This window comes from Pezoporus wallicus, unplaced genomic scaffold, assembly GCF_028554395.1.
Source record: "Pezoporus wallicus isolate ANWC-B61680 ecotype Strahan unplaced genomic scaffold, APGP_CSIRO_Pwel_v1 scaffold_2584, whole genome shotgun sequence".
NCBI lineage: Eukaryota > Metazoa > Chordata > Aves > Psittaciformes > Psittacidae > Pezoporus > Pezoporus wallicus.
This window is the reverse complement of record NW_026642851.1, coordinates 12,385,778-12,404,109: the sequence shown is the minus strand read 5'-3', so window position 1 is coordinate 12,404,109 and position 18,332 is coordinate 12,385,778. Positions and strand designations below refer to the sequence as shown.

The window sequence follows — 18,332 nt, the reverse complement described above, 5'->3', positions numbered from 1 at the left end:
TGTATGAACACTTTAATTGTATTTCTGTTAAACATCAGTGTTAGCTATCTTGAAAATCTGTAGCAGTGCTGATAGTGTTTGAAGCTTTTAATCAGAATTTTTTTTATTAAGGGTGTATTTTAGTTGAGCCCTAAGGGCTTGAGCTAGATGTGTTATTATGTGGGAGATAGTAATCATGCTGGATCCTTGTGATTGAAAAGCAAAGCAATTTTGCTTTCTGATGCTGTATCTTTATTCCCCTTTCCACTTTTAGGTGTCGTATTTTGAAATATACTTGGATAAAATAAGGGACCTTTTGGATGGTAAGCCTTTTGATCTATATTGAACATAGAAAAAAATTGTTTTGGAGAGAGATACTAAAAAACTTATGGTATTAAGATAGGTATGCAGTATGCTAATCCATAATAAGGGTACATCAAAATGGGAAAGCATGGGGGAAATCTGTACGATATTGCTAAAGCTACAGTAGTGGTTATTTCATGTATATTAATGTATACAAGAAAGTGTTGCTAAGAAATAATGTCTGTGACTTGGATGTGTGTTGTGCACACCTCATTCATTTTGCAAAGAAATCATACATACCTTAGCTTTAGAACTTTTTCTCTTCCAGTTTCAAAGACCAATCTTTCTGTTCATGAGGACAAAAATAGAGTTCCCTATGTAAAGGTGAGCATCAATCTGTTACGCTTTCATCTTGTGCTTCTCTAGCGTATACCATTTACTTCTGGCTTGTTGGTGTGGTGATGTTTTGCCTTTATTTTTTTTTTAAAGGGTTGCACAGAGCGTTTTGTATGTAGTCCAGAAGAAGTTATGGATACTATAGATGAAGGAAAGTCAAACCGACATGTAGCAGTTACAAGTAAGTATTATCTTTCATCACTTTTCATGCTTTATCAGCTTGTTTCTGACATAAAAAGGAAAGATGAGGTGCATGCAAAATAATACTTCAGTTCTTGGCAACTGAAGTGACTATCAGAAATCTGAGATTGTGAAACTTCACAATCTTCCAGTGTCTGCTTTTTTATTCAGGAAAAGAAATAATATACAGTCATCAGGAAAATAAAGGATTTTTTTTCACGTGTGTTTGGTTAAGGATGGAAAAGAAAAATGGGATGTTCCTTTTAAGGAAGACTCAGTCCTGCACTTCCATTTCATTGCTCCTATATAGTAAGGTTCTGAAGTGGGAACCAGAATAATGGAGGAAATAGCAGAAATTTGAATGGAAGGATGTTACTCAATATAGAGTTGCATTTGTGGCGTCAAAGAGCTGGTCCTTTTAGGCTTGTGCGGGAATTATCATTAAAAGCAAGAAGAAATAGGCAGATGTTCTCAGTCAGCTTAAATTGAATTAAAATCTTTCTTTAGATTCAATGTCTTGTTTATTCTGCATGTTTCACAGCAGAAGGGATAGTAGGCATTTAAATGAGAAAAGCCTGAAAGTTTATGGCCATCTAGTTCCAAGTTTTCACTTGAATAGGAAAAAATGATACATTGTAAATCTACCAAAAAAAAATATTCTGGTATCAGAATGTGAATGTACCTTCTCTTCTAATAAAGTAAATTGTGTAAAATACATAGTTGACAGGCTAGCAAATCTTGTCAGTGAGCTTATGTGGTATTAGTAGAAGCCCAAGGGAAACTAGATCTTCGTTACTCAATTAGACAATACTATTGGGTTTGCTGCCTTTTAATTTCATTGTCATTGAGAGATTACTCTATACTGCTTCATTACCTTTAGATCTCTCTCTTCACTGTGGGAAGATGTATTATTAAAGAAAAAAAAATTTATTTTAAAAGACATTCAATAATGTATTTTAAAAATAACGTACAATTATTTTTGACAATATATTTGTTTTGGATTATAGATATGAATGAACACAGCTCCCGAAGTCATAGTATTTTTCTCATTAATGTAAAACAAGAGAATACTCAAACAGAACAGAAACTAAGTGGAAAGCTTTACCTTGTGGACTTGGCAGGTAGTGAAAAGGTAATTCTAAATTTTCTTTTCTGCTCTGAAAAAACTCCAGTTATTATTTACAGTCAAATATTTTACGTTCATGTAATACTGATTGTCCAGTTGTCATCCCTGATGTGTTTTAATTTTGACTTTGGAATGTGGTTTCTGAATCCTAGTCTGGGTTGGCTGTTAGATACTACCTCTTTAAGCGGCTGTGCATTTCTGCAGTGAGGGTTTGTAAATAGGGAATAGGGTGGGGAAGTAGGCTAGAGTTCAGTCATGGTATCTGTGAGAGCAGTGTGTACAGGTATCTCAGCTACCCAGGTACTGGAACAGAGTGAGTTTTATGGATGTGGAATACCTGAATTTTCTTACATAATGGTACCAAGTTTCTTAATTTGAAATTCTGAATAACATTGTTTAAAATGACAGCTTGTTTTCTCTGTCAGTGACCGAAAGCAAGGAAGGAAAGATGTACCATTTTTCTTATTCTCGTATCACTTTTATACTGCAGTCAGCCTTTTTAAGAGCTGGATTTTTGACATTCTTTTTCATCTTTGCTTCTGGGTTTATCCCTCTTTTTGTCTCCAGTTTTTTTCAGTTCTTTCTGCTTGCTGTTGTCTTTCTGTGCGTCATTGTTCTCTGGCCTACTGTTGTCTCTGTTCCTGTGCTTTTTCGGAAATGTGCTTCTTAGTTATGGTCTTTTTTTCCTCTTTAATGAGTATGAAATTAGAAGCATTAAAGTCAGAAAAAAGGGCTGGGTTGCAGGTCTCCTTTCTCTGTAGTTTTTTTTCCTTTCACTGTTTATTTCAAACTTAGCTTCTGTGTTTCCCTAGTTTGGTTTGGTTTTGGTTTTATTTTTCTTTGAAATACATGAGGTTTTCTGATGCCTTGTTTTGGGTTGATTTAAACATAGACAAATAGAATTGCTTAGCTGTAGTCATGAGCTCAGCTTGAGGAGAATAGTAAAGAGAGAGTTTATAAGTCATATTTAGCCCTTGAGGCAGAAGAGCTAAGGTAAATAGAATGGTGTCAGGGTAGTTTTTTGTCACATTCCTGCTGATATCTAAGTACATTTCTAGAGCATTTTTGTAGGCTAGATTCAGCCTCTAAAATCTGTTCTCACAAATTCTTGCTAATAAAGACTCCAGTGTATTTTTCTGAGCAGGTGGTGTGTCTTTTGGGGTTTGATATGGGGGTTTGAGACTACCTCAAAGTCAGGGAGAGTGACTTGATTGCTTAAGACTTATATTGAGTGTGGATGGTGTCTTTTGCAGATGCATTTAGTAATTTACTGCAATATTTTGTAGGTTAGTAAAACTGGAGCAGAAGGTGCTGTGCTGGATGAGGCCAAGAACATCAACAAGTCATTGTCTGCTCTTGGAAATGTCATCTCAGCTTTGGCTGAAAGCAGTGTAAGTATTCTCTTTTGTATTTTTATGTGGTTAAAGGCTTGTATCTCTGAACATGATACTGCACAGGAACACTGTACTGATCTCAGAGATATGCATGGAATCTTTGAAAGTAATCCAGTTGCATCAATACATTGCAAATGGCCATTACTCTTGTACTGTGTTGAAACTAATGATCAGTAAAGTTACATTTAATGTTGAGTGACCTAAGCATCATACTGAAAGTTTTCTTGTGTTTTAAAAGCTACCAGACATAGAAGTACAATTTTATTTCATCCCATGTGTGTTCCTCCTTGTGATTTATAAACTAAAGTAGAATTTAATGTCTTTCTAATGAGGTTAAACCTAACAAAATCTTAGTTCTAGTTCTTACTTCAACAAATTGAATGTGTCTGAAAAAATGTGACTGATTCATTTAACCATTTTCTTGATAGACTTATGTTCCATATCGTGATAGCAAAATGACCAGAATCCTTCAAGATTCACTAGGGGGTAATTGCAGAACCACTATTGTTATTTGCTGCTCTCCATCATCATACAATGAATCTGAAACGAAATCTACTCTTCTGTTTGGCCAAAGGTGAGTAAATGACTTAGTATTTTGTACTTACTATGCTCAGAAATAAATGCAGAATGAGAAATAAGTTACAGTGTTAAGATTCTCAAACCAAATTAATTAGAGAGTTTACTTTCTTTCTGTAATTCTTCAGTGTGTGTGTGGTGAAATGTTGTGATCTGTCTTATACTGTATAAAAAATTTTATTACATCCTGTGGTCTGTTTCCTGTATCTAGCATTCCAGTACCATTTAAGTTAATACTTCTACATTCCTGTGTCATTCATAATTGAATTTATAAGTACCCATTTAGAATTTGGCATTTTGTTAGGTATCTCTTCTTTACCACTCTATTATTAGTGCTTCATCATCATACTCCAGTTCCTGACCACTAGATTTAACCACTTAATTTACTGGAACACATTACAGAAGCTGTCAGCATTACTTGGTTCATCTGGTTATAGATGTTAGTATACCTAAATAACTAATTGTTAGTGTAACTAAGTGGAAGCACTGTAGTTCAACAAGGTAGTTGTTGTTTTTTTTTTTCTTTACTGGTCTTTCCAGATAAGTTGTTTATTATGGGAAGTAGACTAGGTGACTTCAGAAATTCTGAAAAACCTGGCAGAATATGGGTACTTAGTGGGTGTGGAGTAACGACTGCATTCTGCAACAGTGGACGTTTATTGGTCTCCTTTTAAAGTCTAGGTCTTTTCCTTTCCTTTAAGTATTTCTTGAATGAGCTATTGAAAAATGTCTTCCAGCTGTAGCTCTGTAGTTTCACTGCCTCATGCTCTTGACTTCTTCAGGAGTTAACAGTACTCTTCCATCTCAGGCACTGTAATTAGTCTAGTATATTAATACAACCTTCTAGGGATGTTAAATTTATATTGAAACCCCCAGCTTGTAGTAACTGAAGCCTACGTAAATTTCACATAACTTAGCAGAAAATCATGTGCCTTTTGGTAGTCATCAAGCACAGTGAGGCTTTGCAGAAAGGAGCCTATAGGAGTCATAATGGGGAGGGGCGGGGGGCAGGATTTCAGGCTATCATTAAGCTTTTTACCCCTTCTGATCTTTCATGTGGGGTATTTGTTAGCAGGAGACTGTACAGAAAAGTTACTGAGGTAAGTGCCGTATGGCACTAAAGTAAGACCTGTATCTTAACTTCATGAATACATGTTCCTAGTGTCTGTAGTTTCATCTCCAAACCTAGTGTCTTTGAATGAGATCCACCTGACTGAACACAGACAATCACATCTGAACTTTCTGGCTTGTGACACCTTTTTGATTAATGGTGATCTAGTAACTGTGGATTTTTAGGTTAAAATAGCAGTTGTATCAATCCAACTGAAAGAATAGTAAGTTGACAGGGAGTAGAAATAAGCTTTTTGGAAGAGGTGGGAACGTTTACACTTCCACCAGTGCTCTCTAGAAACTTTATTAAATAGGCTTTACTTCCTTTTTTTAAAAAATGAAGCTTCAGATCTTTTTGCTTTTTCTGTGCAGAGCAAAGACCATTAAGAACACAGTCTGTGTCAACGTGGAGCTCACTGCAGAACAGTGGAAGAAAAAATATGAGAAGGAAAAAGAGAAAAACAAGACTCTGCGTAACACCATACAGTGGCTAGAAAACGAACTCAACAGATGGCGGAATGGTAAGAAGCAATTCAACTTTTCTTCTGACAGCTTTAAACAAGACAACAGGCACTGAATTAGTCTTCCGGGTACTAAAAGTTAAAGGACTATGCAAGATAGTAATAAGTACGTTAAAGCCAGGATATTAAGTTGACATTGGACCTTAATTTTTCACCACATTGCAACTGGAACAACTTCGAATAGTCACGTAATGGCACAAATGTTTGCAAGTATATTGGTGTTAGGTTGATCACCACTTGGTTTTCTAGCAGAGCTAGAGTTACATACATTCTAAAAAAAATTATTTGGGGGGAGAAAGAATGATATTAATTGCAAATGCATAAAATATTTCCTCTGGTTCAGTTTTCTAATTCAAATTAATATCATAAGATCTTGTCCTGGTTTAAAACTCAGACATGTTAGTGAGCAAAAAACTCGCCCAAACCCCCACAAAGTGCTGACAGCACAAAATGTGTGCCTGTTCTTTCTTCCTGAATAATTAACTTCTTACCTATTCAAGTGTCGGAGAAAATGCAAGTTAAATATAAAGCCTTAAATTCAGGGAAGGTGGAATGTAGGTCATTTTTACAGATGTATTCTGGAGTTTAGCAGCTGTAGAAAATGATCTTGCAATCTTGTAGACAACTCCTCATGTAAGGCTGAGAAAAGTGGGCTGACTTAAGTAAGTTTAATAGATGTGGGGTTCTGTTTTATTTGTTTCTTCCTGTCTGGTTGGTTGGGTTTATGTTGGGGTTTTGTTTTTTTCTTTCTTTTGGTTGGTTTGGGTTTGGTGTTTTTTTTTCTGTTAGTTATTAAAAATGTTTTATGGAGATGGTATGAGGCCACACCTGAAATGTTCAGTATCTTGTGTCAGTACTCTGGAAGAACTACACTTGAGTGTTGGAAAGAGCTCTAGAGGAGTGAATAAAATATTTTGTAATAAGGCGCTGAAGAATTTAGTTTTGTTTACCAGAGAAGTGCCCTGATAATCGTGTGGTATTTTTTCTGTGTGAAGTTAGTAAAGTGTTCTCATCAGAAAAGGCTTAACAAACATAAAAGGGTAAAAGTGTAACTGAAAAGAAAGTATTTTAAAATGGAAGCAAAGCAGTTTAAAAATAGATATGGTTACCTCGCAAAATAGACTACCAAGGGAAAAGAAAGGATTTTTCTGTCTTCAGGGCAAGTTAGGTGCCTTTCTAGAAGACAGAGTTTGAGATTTAGAACTCGTAGCAGAGTAACTGTGTGAAATACAATGTTCTGTGATAAGCAGGAGATGATTTGGATGATCTAGTGGTAGGTTTTTTATCATCTAATCACATGAGGTCAACTGCATGTTAAAAGTGGAGTAGTACTGTTAGTAGGAGCTATGTAATACTTCTCATGGCTAATGTCATGGAAGATGCCGCATGGCTGATCATACCAAAACTGAGTATATTTGTTTCTTTAAGGGGAAACTGTACCAGTTGATGAACAGTTTGACAAGGAGAAGGCTAACTTGGAAGCTTTTGCAGTGGACAAGGATATTACTGTTGTTAATGATAAGCCAGCTACCACAATTGGAGTAACTGGCAATTTCACTGATGCCGAGAGAAGAAAATGTGAGGAAGAAATCGCCAAACTATACAAACAATTGGATGACAAGGTATGCTATTCTTATTTAATGTAAAACCTCTTGGAAATACATCTTGAACTATGTTATGTAATACTTAATTTGGCAGTCTTCATTTGTTAGTACAGCTTAAGTATTTGCTGGGAGTGCCTGCTCCAATTCTAAAGCTCTGATTAAGAGAAATCAAAGTTGTCTTATCTGGTGCTACTAAAATAATGTCCTGAAAACTAACGTATCAGTACATTGGAAAAAAAGATGAAAGTTAGGAAGGAAAAGTTAATGAGAATCTTGAATGGTATTTATACTTTTTGGGTGTAGAACATTCTTGACTTTTGGAACAATACTGTACCAGAAAGAAAAATAATGAGAAAGCAGGGTTATATGTAATTTGAAAACAGCAGTTTTTTTCCTTCCGTGTTACACATTTTATTTGAACATAATTTTAAATGTAAGCAATGGTACTAAATTTGGAGAGGAAACAAATCTTTTAGTTAGATCATCATTCTTTCTTGGAAGTTAGAACAACTTGGAGAAAACTTGCAAAAGCACAGGTGTAAGAGTTTTGTCTTTGAACAGTTTTTGTCTTTGTTGAGACGTGTGCTAGGTTAAGAGCCTAATGGATTAGCCAGTGAAATCAAGTGGTTACTTCTGTTGCTTTCAATTGTGTAGTTGTCTCAGAATATGGAAAAGTTAGATGTCTAACATCTACTGTCTCTTAGATTATTTTTCCTGAGTGGTATTTGTTAGTTTATCAAACACAGTCTTACTTGAACTGCAGGATGAAGAGATTAATCAGCAGAGCCAGCTAGTAGAAAAACTGAAAACACAAATGTTGGATCAAGAAGAGGTAAGTTTCACTCTTGCATCTTTGTCTTTCCTTTAAATAAATTTGAGATGTTGTGAATAGGTCACAGTTCGTAACCAGGGAGTAGGATGATGGCTTACTACTTTACAATAGTTCTCTCTTATTCCTTATCTGAATGCTCTGCCTATTCATTCTTCCCACTTTGTGCTAATAGCTAAATTTAAACCAGTTTTCTTGAACCATGAAGACTGAAGGAATTTTAAGTGTTTTATGCAAAGATACCAGCAGTTGTTATTCCCCATGCAAAGTTAGCAGTTTGTCAAAACTGAATATACCTTGATTTACTATAAGAAATCCATTTCAGGTTTTACTTTTGGTCAGTTGCTGTACAGAGAGAAAGGAAATGTAATGGCCTATAAATTAAAAGAAAGTATCCATGTGTTACTTTAGACCATGCTTGCTAGAATATTCAAATTATTTGTCTGCACATGTTGTCAGTGTTGTAACTTAATTAAATGGGGAAAATACCTATTAATAATGAAACTGTTAATTTCCTTTAGCCAAGCTACTAGAAAAAAATAATTCTGTCTAGCACAAACATTAGAAAATTACGATCTTTTGTTGCATGGCAAGAAGAAAATGGGTTGAGGACTTGGGAAGTTGGACCTACTGTTTAATCTTACTTAAGTAAATTAATCTGCCTCTTTACCAGCCGTTCCCTTTGTCCAGATATTCTGGAGCATCTAATAGTTAAAATGCTGAAAGTTTAGTCCCTGGCCTGTTGACAATTTCAGCCTCATGAAGTAGTGTGCTTTTTTGAGAATTTGCAATATCCCATGTGCATTTTCAGTTGTTGTCCATATGTGTCTTGATTTTTAATCACTTCCTTTTGGAAATACTTAATATAGATGATAATTGTTTGTGATACTCACTTTACCTATCCTTGGCATCCTTACTGCATAATGCTAGACACTAAAAATGTAGATATAAGCTATTGTAGTAGCTACAAGCATTGATAAGATTCAACTTATACAAAGGCTTTTCCTCATGATTATTTGTTGTTGTAATTTTAAATAAATCTCTCTCAATGTTGCAGCTGCTAGCATCCACCAGACGGGACCAAGACAACCTGCAAGCAGAGTTGAATCGCCTTCAGGCTGAAAATGATGCCTCTAAAGAGGAAGTGAAAGAGGTCTTACAAGCCCTTGAAGAATTAGCTGTCAATTATGATCAGAAGTCTCAGGAAGTAGAAGATAAGGCAAAGGAATACGAACTGCTTAGTGATGAACTCAACCAAAAATCGGTATGAAATTGGCATAAGAAATTACTGACAGTCTCCAACGTAGCTTTTCTTGCCTCACCTGTATTTCTTGCTTGAAGTCACTTAAAAATTTTTCACAAGGGAAAATGGGAGCTGAAGTCTAAAACTCCTTTATTTTTAGTGAAGGATGATGTTTTTCAAAACCAGTAAGCTTCAGAAGAGTGCACAGCGAATGTTGACCTTGATAGCTCTCATCTTTTTAGCACCTGTAGCATTTTACTACTTGAAAATAGAAAAATCCTAAATATCAGAAGTTAACTCTCTCATTTACATGCAGGTGATCTGACTCCAATTTTTTGTCTTCCTGGTGCAGGTGGGGTAATCTCACTTAAGAATCTGCTCCTTCCAATCTTGAAATTGCAGTGAACATGCTACAGCTTTTCTTGAAAGGAATGTGTATTTGCATGCTGCATTTATGGCACCTAAAATACCTTAATCTTAATGCCTTCAAAAATAGGCTGTTTATTGTACCCTCTGAAAGGAGCAGTCCTGAACACTGAGGACGTATTCAAAAAGATTACTCTGGTTAAAATACAGATGCAGCACCAGTCACACAGCATGAATACCATATGCTTCCTTACATACCTGCGTAGGTTCTGAATTGACTGACAGTTTTGGTAGCCAATTATTTGGCAGACCTCAGTCAGTTTTAGACAGTTAATGCTCTACCCATGATTCTGAAGTTCTTAAGTACTGGAAAGTATCAGCATAATTGTTGGTATTGCAGACAGAATATGTGATGGCACAAGCCTCTTGAACTCTGTTCTTGAAGATGAAAATTGATTGGGTCTCTGTCTCCCTAGTGAGTGTGTCTCAGTTTTCAGTTAGTAAGTTTTGACTAGACAGAACACTGGCATTACAAGTGATGTTCATGAGATCATGAAACTTCTCTTTAAACTTCAAAGTATTTTGAGCTGTATAATCTTCATTGGTAATTGACATCACTTGAAGGTTGGCCGAAAGTCAGATTGTCTCTGGTCTTACTACGAGCAGCATTTAAAACTTGGTGGAGTAGGTTAGATGTATGCATGTATTATTCTGAAGTGTGGTTTGCTTTTTCTTGGTGGTGGTTGTTTGTATGGTTGTTTTTAATTAGTTTATAGACAGTCCAGTAATTCTAGATACTACAGCTAATGTCCACTGAGTGTCATGAATAACTCAATCCCCAAGAAAGCAACAACCGTTCTGAGATGTAGTAAAATTAGACATTTTAGTGTTGTCAGCCTGTCACAGCTAAACCATGCAGCAATTATCCTTTGGTATCATCACTGGCTGAAACTTTTCTGCTGTAAAATTTCTGGCATATTTTTAAAACTGGAGAACAAATATCGGACAACTTCTGAGTATGCAAACTGCTCAGCTGCAGCCGTTAGAACCACAGCAGGTCAAATGAGCTGAGAAATTGCTCTAGAGTAAGTGCAGTGATTATGAATTCTTGGAACTGGATGCCTTTTTGTGATTTGAAAGTAGGAGAGAATTAAAAGCTCTCCAGGAAAAGCTGATATGATTCTTCTTTACCAAAATACAGTGAAGAGTGTTGGACTTGCTGTCCATATACCTTTTGCCTAAAAAATGCAATTCTTCAATATTTAGCTGTATATAACTCTGCTGTTAAACAACGTTGACGTGAATTTTGTTGCAGAGCTGTAAGATTATATTTTGTTAGCTGAAGACCTCTGTCTCCAGCACTTAGCAATATTTATTCTGAATGAAATGTAACTCCAAGACTTCTAAATTTTTAGTATATAGTATATTCACATACGTTGATACCAGCCTGGGTTTAGGCATGAAAATGGGATATTTCAGTAGGCAACCATATGTTGCTATATTTAATTAGTATGAAGCTAGTTCTAAAAACAAGAGCGTGTTGTTTATTGAAGTGTAATTTCTTTCTTCCTATAGGTTACTCTAGCCAGTATAGATGCAGAGCTTCAGAAACTTAAAGAAATGACCAACCATCAGAAGAAACGAGCTACAGAAATGATGGCCTCCTTACTGAAAGATCTTGCAGAGATAGGAATTGCAGTAGGAAATAATGATGTCAAGGTAAGGATTAGTCAGTGTAATTTTTAATGCCATATATTACACACATACATTGTGGATATGCGGGGTCAGTTTTTTTTAGTGTGGTAAAAACCACCATAGGAAGCCTTGTATATGTTGATGGTTTGAACATAAGCTTATCTCTTGCTTATGCTGTGACTTAATTCACGTATCAAGCAGACAAGACAAGAGCAGGTATGATTTCTTTCTGAAGTAGTAGTTTCATTCATATTGTTAAATTGCTGTATGAAGTGGTCATAATCAACAGCATCATCTTGGAAACCTAATGCTGAGCTACAGTAGCAGAATGGGAAACTGAAATAAAAGTTAAATGTAGAAGATCAGTGTAGGACAATGTAAGCAGTGTTAGAAAGCTGTAGGAAACCGTATTTCCCTCTTTACATGACTCATTACCTTTATGCAAACTTCTCAATAATCTGAAAATTACGTTTTTGTGTTTAAATGCTCTGTCAGTCAAGGTGGGGGATGTGTATTGGGCACAAAGTTGCTTCAGCTCACCTTTGTTTTCATTATCTGATCTCTCTGAATGTGTCATTCCACACTTTTCAGCAGCCTGAGGGAACTGGCATGATAGATGAAGAATTCACAGTTGCAAGACTGTACATTAGCAAAATGAAATCAGAAGTAAAAACAATGGTAAAACGTTGCAAGCAGTTAGAAGGCACACAGACTGAAAGCAATAAGAAAATGGAAGAAAACGAAAAGGAGTTAGCTGCGTGTCAGCTCCGTATCTCACAGGTAAATGTTTCTTTACAAGAGACTTTTTGAATGTCCTTAGGAATTCATTAAGCTGCTGAGGAAAAGAAGAAGGTTGCAATTTCTTTTTGACACCTAACAAAGTATATTGTGATCAGCCGTAGATTCAGCTGTATCCTCAATACTGTTTTTGATTTGAATGCTTCTGAGTGATTGTGTGACAGGAGGTCAGAATTTCTGCAGTATGTCTGTAGCCTGATAATACTTCTGTAGCGCTTGTATTAAATATTAGGGTCAGCAGGTTCTCCATCACAGGTTTCTTTACAAACACAAGTCTTACAGAAGCACTCTGTGCTTACAGTGAGCACTCTGCCTACTAATACAGCAAGTTGGAAGTGGGAGAGATAGCAACAGCACAGTAAAATCACAATAGTCTTTCATGGCACATTGAATTTACTTCTAATGCGAGAAAGGCCATTTTAATGTAATTGTTAGAAAAAATCAGTAATGTGACTTTTAACACCTCTGAAAATTGTGAGCTAAATGTGCAATTTAATTTTTCTGTATTTTGTTTCACATACAGATGGTCATCTCATTTTTTTAAATGAAAAGATGCATATTTCAGTGCTCTCTTCTTAATACAGTGGGCCTCTCTTTAGTATTTCAAACAGTTAAAAATGTATTTCGTTCCTATCCAGAATAAAGACATTGTCTTACAGGCTGCATTACAGATCTACTTGAGTAGTCATATACTTAAAGAGTTGGTATCATTTTTATTTTGAGATCAAGTTACTTGTTTAAAAATAAGTATGAACTGTTCATGCAGATGTAATTCTGTGATACCTACTTCCAAAGTAAATGAACATTTCTGTTCTCCAGCATGAAGCCAAGATCAAGTCTTTGACTGAGTATCTTCAGAATGTGGAACAGAAGAAGAGGCAACTGGAAGAGTCTGTGGATTCCCTTAGTGAAGAATTAGTTCAGCTCCGAGCACAGGGTAGGGATTACCTCCTTACAGCCCACACACCACCATCTTAAAGTATATAGTGATAAATAGACAATTGTTCTGTTTAGATTGAAGGGAATCACTACAAAATGGCTTTTTGCTACTGAACATGTAGAATTAATCAACAGGAAAATGCTATTGGAAAGAACTGCTGTGGATAGGGTTAAATTAAAGATGGTATTGATTTAATCCAGCTTTGTGGTGGGAGGGGACTTTTTCCCAATTTTAAAGCATTGGGAAGGGAGAAGTAACTCCATCTTCCCTGTGATAGCCTAGTTACCTGTTTTCTCTCCTCTATCCCTACTAGAAAAAGTCCATGAGATGGAGAAAGAGCACTTAAATAAGGTTCAAACTGCAAATGAAGTCAAAGTAAGTTAATTTCATTGGGTTTTTAGGGTGGTTGGTTTTTTTTTTATTTTTAAGTATGGCAACTTCTTAAAACGTATAACACATACTGTTTGGTTTTTTTTTTTTTACAGCAAGCTGTAGAACAGCAAATTCAAAGCCATCGTGAGACTCATCAGAAACAAATCAGTAGCCTAAGAGATGAAGTTGATGCAAAGGAGAAACTTATCACTGAACTTCAAGAGTAAGTAATTGTCTTTATTTTAGTAGTGCCACATGTCTCTGGACTCTGTCAGTAGTATAGAAGCACAGTGTAGTGGGAAGGAGTGTGGAAGGCACACTCCTCCAACAGTCTCTTTCTAAATTGTGTTGCTTTAGTGAATGTGATATCTGACAGGTTCAGCTGATATATGTGTATATATATATATACACACACACACATATAACATGATTTACTTTCTGTGTTCAGCCAAAACCAGAAGATGATGCTTGAACAGGAACGTCTTAGAGTTGAGCATGAGAAGTTGAAAGCAACTGATCAGGAGAAAAGTAGGAAGCTGCATGAACTTACGTAAGTGAAAATGGTGCATAAACCAAGTGTGTGTTGAAACACTGACATTTTAAATACTAGTGACCTAATAGGATGAAGTGGCTCTCACTGTATGATATACGTATTAAAAAGAGAACCTCTGCACTGCCTTCATATTTAAAATTGGAAGTAAAATTGTGAGGTCTGGGAAGTTGATAGAATGCTGAGATATTCTTTAGAGTATTACCTTAAATATTTAATGATTTAGCTGTGAACTAATAGTGGAACTGGCCAAGTGAGGAGAAGTTTCAAGAGGAAAAGAAGGTTTTTGGCTACTTAGCAGGAATGCTTCATTTTCATGCAGTGCCTGACACTCCTATTCCAACCTCGAGTCATAAAAAGTCCACATTCTTTTTATGTATCCTGTTATGTGAGTAATTGCACTGCCTTATAATTCTGAGAGAGAACATTAGCAGTGCAGTAAATGCTTTCACAGTAGGAAGACAGAAGCTCTGTGAAGTGATCATTTTTAGGTTATATTCCTGTAAACTGAGATTGTTTTTCATGATGCTAGCTTTGACAGCTGTGTTGGGGTGAGGTGGTAGAACAAAACAAAAAAAAGGTTCATAATCTGTCATGGGATGCTTGTCGTCTCAGCTGGTCAGAGCTAAGAACATGTATAGGGCAAGTTCTCCCCTTGTATTCGCCTAGGACCTGCATCTGAGAATCTTTCTTTACCTACTCTAGAAACTTAAAATTTATGCATCTGGAGGTACTTGTTTGTATTCCTTAAAAGTACTTCCCTCTTTTTGTCCTGCAGCTCCCTGACTTCCACCCCAATTGTACGTGGACTTCTGAGGGTCATACCCTCTCTTGGCCACATCTTTAACTGAGGACTTCAACTGAAAGATATTTTTCATTCGTACCATATAGTGTTCATCACTCTAGTCTCCTAAAACATTAAAACTTCAAGTTTTGCTCAAATGTTTCAAGATGAATTTATTCTGTTTTAGGGTTATGCAGGACCGACGGGAACAAGCAAGACAAGACTTAAAGGGTTTGGAAGAGACTGTGGTAAGATAGAATATATTCCAAAACAATATTGGTTTGGGTTGTTTTGACGGGGGGAGTTTGTTTGTTTTGGGTTCTTTTTTTTTTTCCTTCAAATTTTTTTTTTGGGGGGTGTTGGTTGGTTGGTTTTGGGGGGTTTTGGTTTGGGTGGTTTTTGGGGGGGGGGGTGGTTAGGGGTTTGTTTTTTGTTTTTTTTTTTTTTCAATTCTTGTTTGTTTGGGTTTTTTTTGATTTCTTGCCCTTAACTTTAGGCAAAAGAGCTTCAAACTCTTCACAATCTCCGGAAGCTGTTTGTTCAAGATCTGGCTACTAGAGTAAAAAAGGTAATGTGGTGGTGTAGTGAAACTTGGTGTTTCTGAGAATGCTACATAAATTTTGGTGTGGAACTAAATTGGAATTGATATTTACACAGTGTAATTTTTCTGGCTTGATCTTAATATGCAAGTTCATGTACTCAGCCTCCTCTCTCCCCCCCATGCCTTTGTTACTGCAGAGTGCAGAGATTGACTCAGATGATACAGGAGGCAGTGCTGCACAAAAACAGAAGATCTCCTTCCTTGAGAACAATCTTGAACAGCTTACAAAGGTTCACAAGCAGGTACAATGAACCTTAATTTCAAGTTTTAATTAAAAACAAACTACTTAATGTGCTTTATTATAAAGTGACCAAATGCATATTGGTCATAAAGTAACATTTATAATTAAATACTTCTATATCTTGAGTATGTCTCTTGATAAAAAACAATAGGCTTAAGGTTTTCCTGTAAAGTAAATTAGTAGCTAAAAGTAAATGTGGATATGTAATAAAATAGCTGCTTTTAAACTGAAGAAGATCCAAGTTAGTGTTTAGAGCTAGTACCAGTCTTGAGGATGTCTTGACTGAAGAATGTAGACATTTATTGCCTACGCTGGCTAGCATATTCTTCCACAGTAACTGGTTTTCAAATGACAAACTTACTGGTGAACTATTAGATTTACTAAAAGCTTAGCAAAAAAAAATGCAGTAGCCCTACTGCTTTGCCTGCTTAAGTGTGGGAGGGTGTTTTGTTGAAGAGAAATACCAAGAAAAGAATTCTGGTTTTGTAGCTGGTACGTGACAATGCAGATCTTCGCTGTGAGCTTCCTAAACTGGAGAAGCGACTTAGAGCTACAGCTGAAAGAGTTAAAGCTTTGGAGTCTGCATTGAAGGAAGCCAAAGAGAATGCTTCTCGTGATCGTAAACGGTATCAGCAAGAAGTCGATCGTATAAAGGAAGCTGTAAGATCCAAGAACATGGCCAGAAGAGGACATTCTGCACAAATTGGTTAGTAAAGAATCTCATGCCCCTAAAGTTTCATCTGTCTTTTTTTTTTTTTCTTTATCTTTGTGCATGTGTGCATCTTTCAGTGTTAGTTGGACCTGCATGCGTGAACATGATCTTCTGTCATAGAATCAAATAGAATCAAAGAATACTAGGATTGGAAAGACTCTTAAGATGATCTAGTTCCAGCCTCCCCTGCCATGGGCAGGGACACCTCTGTGGGTCTCCAAAGAGCTGTTACAGAATAAAGCTGTAACTCTTTTCTTCTTGGTCACTTCAAGTGGTGGTTCAAAGACAACTATTTTCCTGTCTTACCTTTTTTGCAAGTGATCTCTAAGAAGACAAACAGAACTCTCTAGGGAGCTTACCACAGGTATAGAGCCTTTTGTACTTAAATATCTAGATGAACTAATTATGTCTTACTGGAGATCAGCTTCCTGTAAGGCAGAATTTGAGAAGTGTTTCTTTGATGCAGTTGCTACCTGTAGGTACTTTATATCCCCTCTTACCTGCTGAAACTTTAAATGCTTCTGTTTAATACTACAGAACTTTGTAAAGTGATACCATTGTGCATGTCCTGTTAAAGGCTAATGCAAAATGGATTGAAAATACAGTTTATCAAAGTATATTGCAGCTTGTGAATTACCTGTCAAAACTACTGTTTTTTTTTAATTCTGTAATAGAGCAAGTTTTATTTTTATATGGTTGCAAGAAATTGATGAAGCAGTGTTTTCTGTGGAGTAATCTCTATGCAGAATACTTGCAGAGCAGAATAACTAGTGGCTTATTGATCAACTAGATCTGGGAAATACTGCAGGATATAATGATTCTTTCATGATGCTAGAGGAATATAAGCTTCATGAAACTGCTTAGCAATTGGGTTCTTACTGCCAAGAAATAGGACTCTCACAGTGAAATATATTAGGTGGGGTAGATAATACATGTGAAAATAGTGGTTATTTAAAGCTTTTCTAGCTTTAAGTCTGGTAGGGACAATAAAACAAAAATCTTGTCCATTCTTCAGGGCTTGTTATAGTTGACACTAATCTGTTATGTTCCCAGAATGCCATCTCCTAAACTTGTTTCATTGAAAATGAATTCAACTTTTACTATTGCATTTGGGATACTGTAAAATAAAGTATTAGTGAATTTGAATAATCAAAGGTAAAACTGTGATGTATATATTTATAAGTCATATTTCTTTTCATGCAGCTAAGCCTATCCGTCCTGGCCAGCATCCAGCAGCTTCTCCAACTCATCCAAGTGCAATTCGTGGTGGAGGTGCATTCACTCAGAACAGCCAGCCAGTTGCACTGCGTGGAGGTGGAGGACGGCAAGACAAAGTGTAAGTTTGTCTTGTAGGACAACTTTTAAATGTGTGATTAAACCACTTTGGTTTTATTACAGTTCATTCTGTGGCATAGAATTACTGGAATGATCAGATTAACTTTTCAAACTGAATTTTATAGTTACAGGAACAGGGTACATGTGACTAACACTGCTGCTTTTGTTATAAAACTGGTGTGTGTTGTGAAATGGTAGTTCTGGAGTTGTTCTGCTGGAGTAGAACAAAATGTGAAAACAGTCAATTGGAGGTAGTTACCAGTCACGGCCATTAGCTACTAACTGGGAAAGGAGTAGGCATTTTAAATTCTTCTGGCTGGCTGGTATCTTTTTAATAGTTTTCTTCAGTAAACATTCAGAAATTAAGTTCAAAAGTTATCCTGTTCTTAAATGTTCAGTAATTTGGAAGCATTTCATAGAAAGCATCTGAATCTCTGATTAGAGAAGAGCTTTTGCTACAGTATGGAACATGAAGTACTGTTCTGCCTATGGAGACCACCATTTAATGAATTATTCTGGAAACATTAAAGAAATACAGATATGATTGTTATTTCCCTGTGCAAATCAAAGTTTTCTAGGATGATGAATGCCATTCCCGTTTCATCTTCCCAAAATAGCAAAGTTCAAACTTTGCAGCAGCTAGTAGGTCGTATCCAGACAGCTCTCACTGGCCTGGA

At 36.2% G+C, this 18,332-nt stretch overlaps 1 protein-coding gene across 2 annotated transcripts in view; it reads left to right on the top strand.

Annotated features, from left to right (window-relative positions):
* The window catches only part of KIF5B (kinesin family member 5B), a 33,260-nt gene that overhangs the window by 12,019 nt on the left and 2,909 nt on the right, over nt 1-18,332 (top strand). Inside the window, exons 5-25 of one of the 2 annotated variants that reach the window (XM_057432853.1) lie at nt 254-302; nt 611-666; nt 772-859; nt 1,866-1,990; nt 3,271-3,375; nt 3,807-3,952; nt 5,437-5,585; nt 7,014-7,207; nt 7,953-8,021; nt 9,076-9,282; nt 11,203-11,346; nt 11,917-12,102; nt 12,940-13,057; nt 13,374-13,435; nt 13,546-13,655; nt 13,881-13,982; nt 14,954-15,014; nt 15,263-15,334; nt 15,505-15,609; nt 16,098-16,314; nt 17,524-17,656. In XM_057432853.1, coding sequence (XP_057288836.1) covers nt 254-302; nt 611-666; nt 772-859; nt 1,866-1,990; nt 3,271-3,375; nt 3,807-3,952; nt 5,437-5,585; nt 7,014-7,207; nt 7,953-8,021; nt 9,076-9,282; nt 11,203-11,346; nt 11,917-12,102; nt 12,940-13,057; nt 13,374-13,435; nt 13,546-13,655; nt 13,881-13,982; nt 14,954-15,014; nt 15,263-15,334; nt 15,505-15,609; nt 16,098-16,314; nt 17,524-17,656 — 2,498 coding nt within the window. Of the gene's footprint in view, nt 1-253; nt 303-610; nt 667-771; nt 860-1,865; nt 1,991-3,270; nt 3,376-3,806; nt 3,953-5,436; nt 5,586-7,013; nt 7,208-7,952; nt 8,022-9,075; nt 9,283-11,202; nt 11,347-11,913; nt 12,103-12,939; nt 13,058-13,373; nt 13,436-13,545; nt 13,656-13,880; nt 13,983-14,953; nt 15,015-15,262; nt 15,335-15,504; nt 15,610-16,097; nt 16,315-17,523; nt 17,657-18,332 lie in introns of both variants that reach the window. The other variant, XM_057432852.1, reaches the window with a different exon arrangement.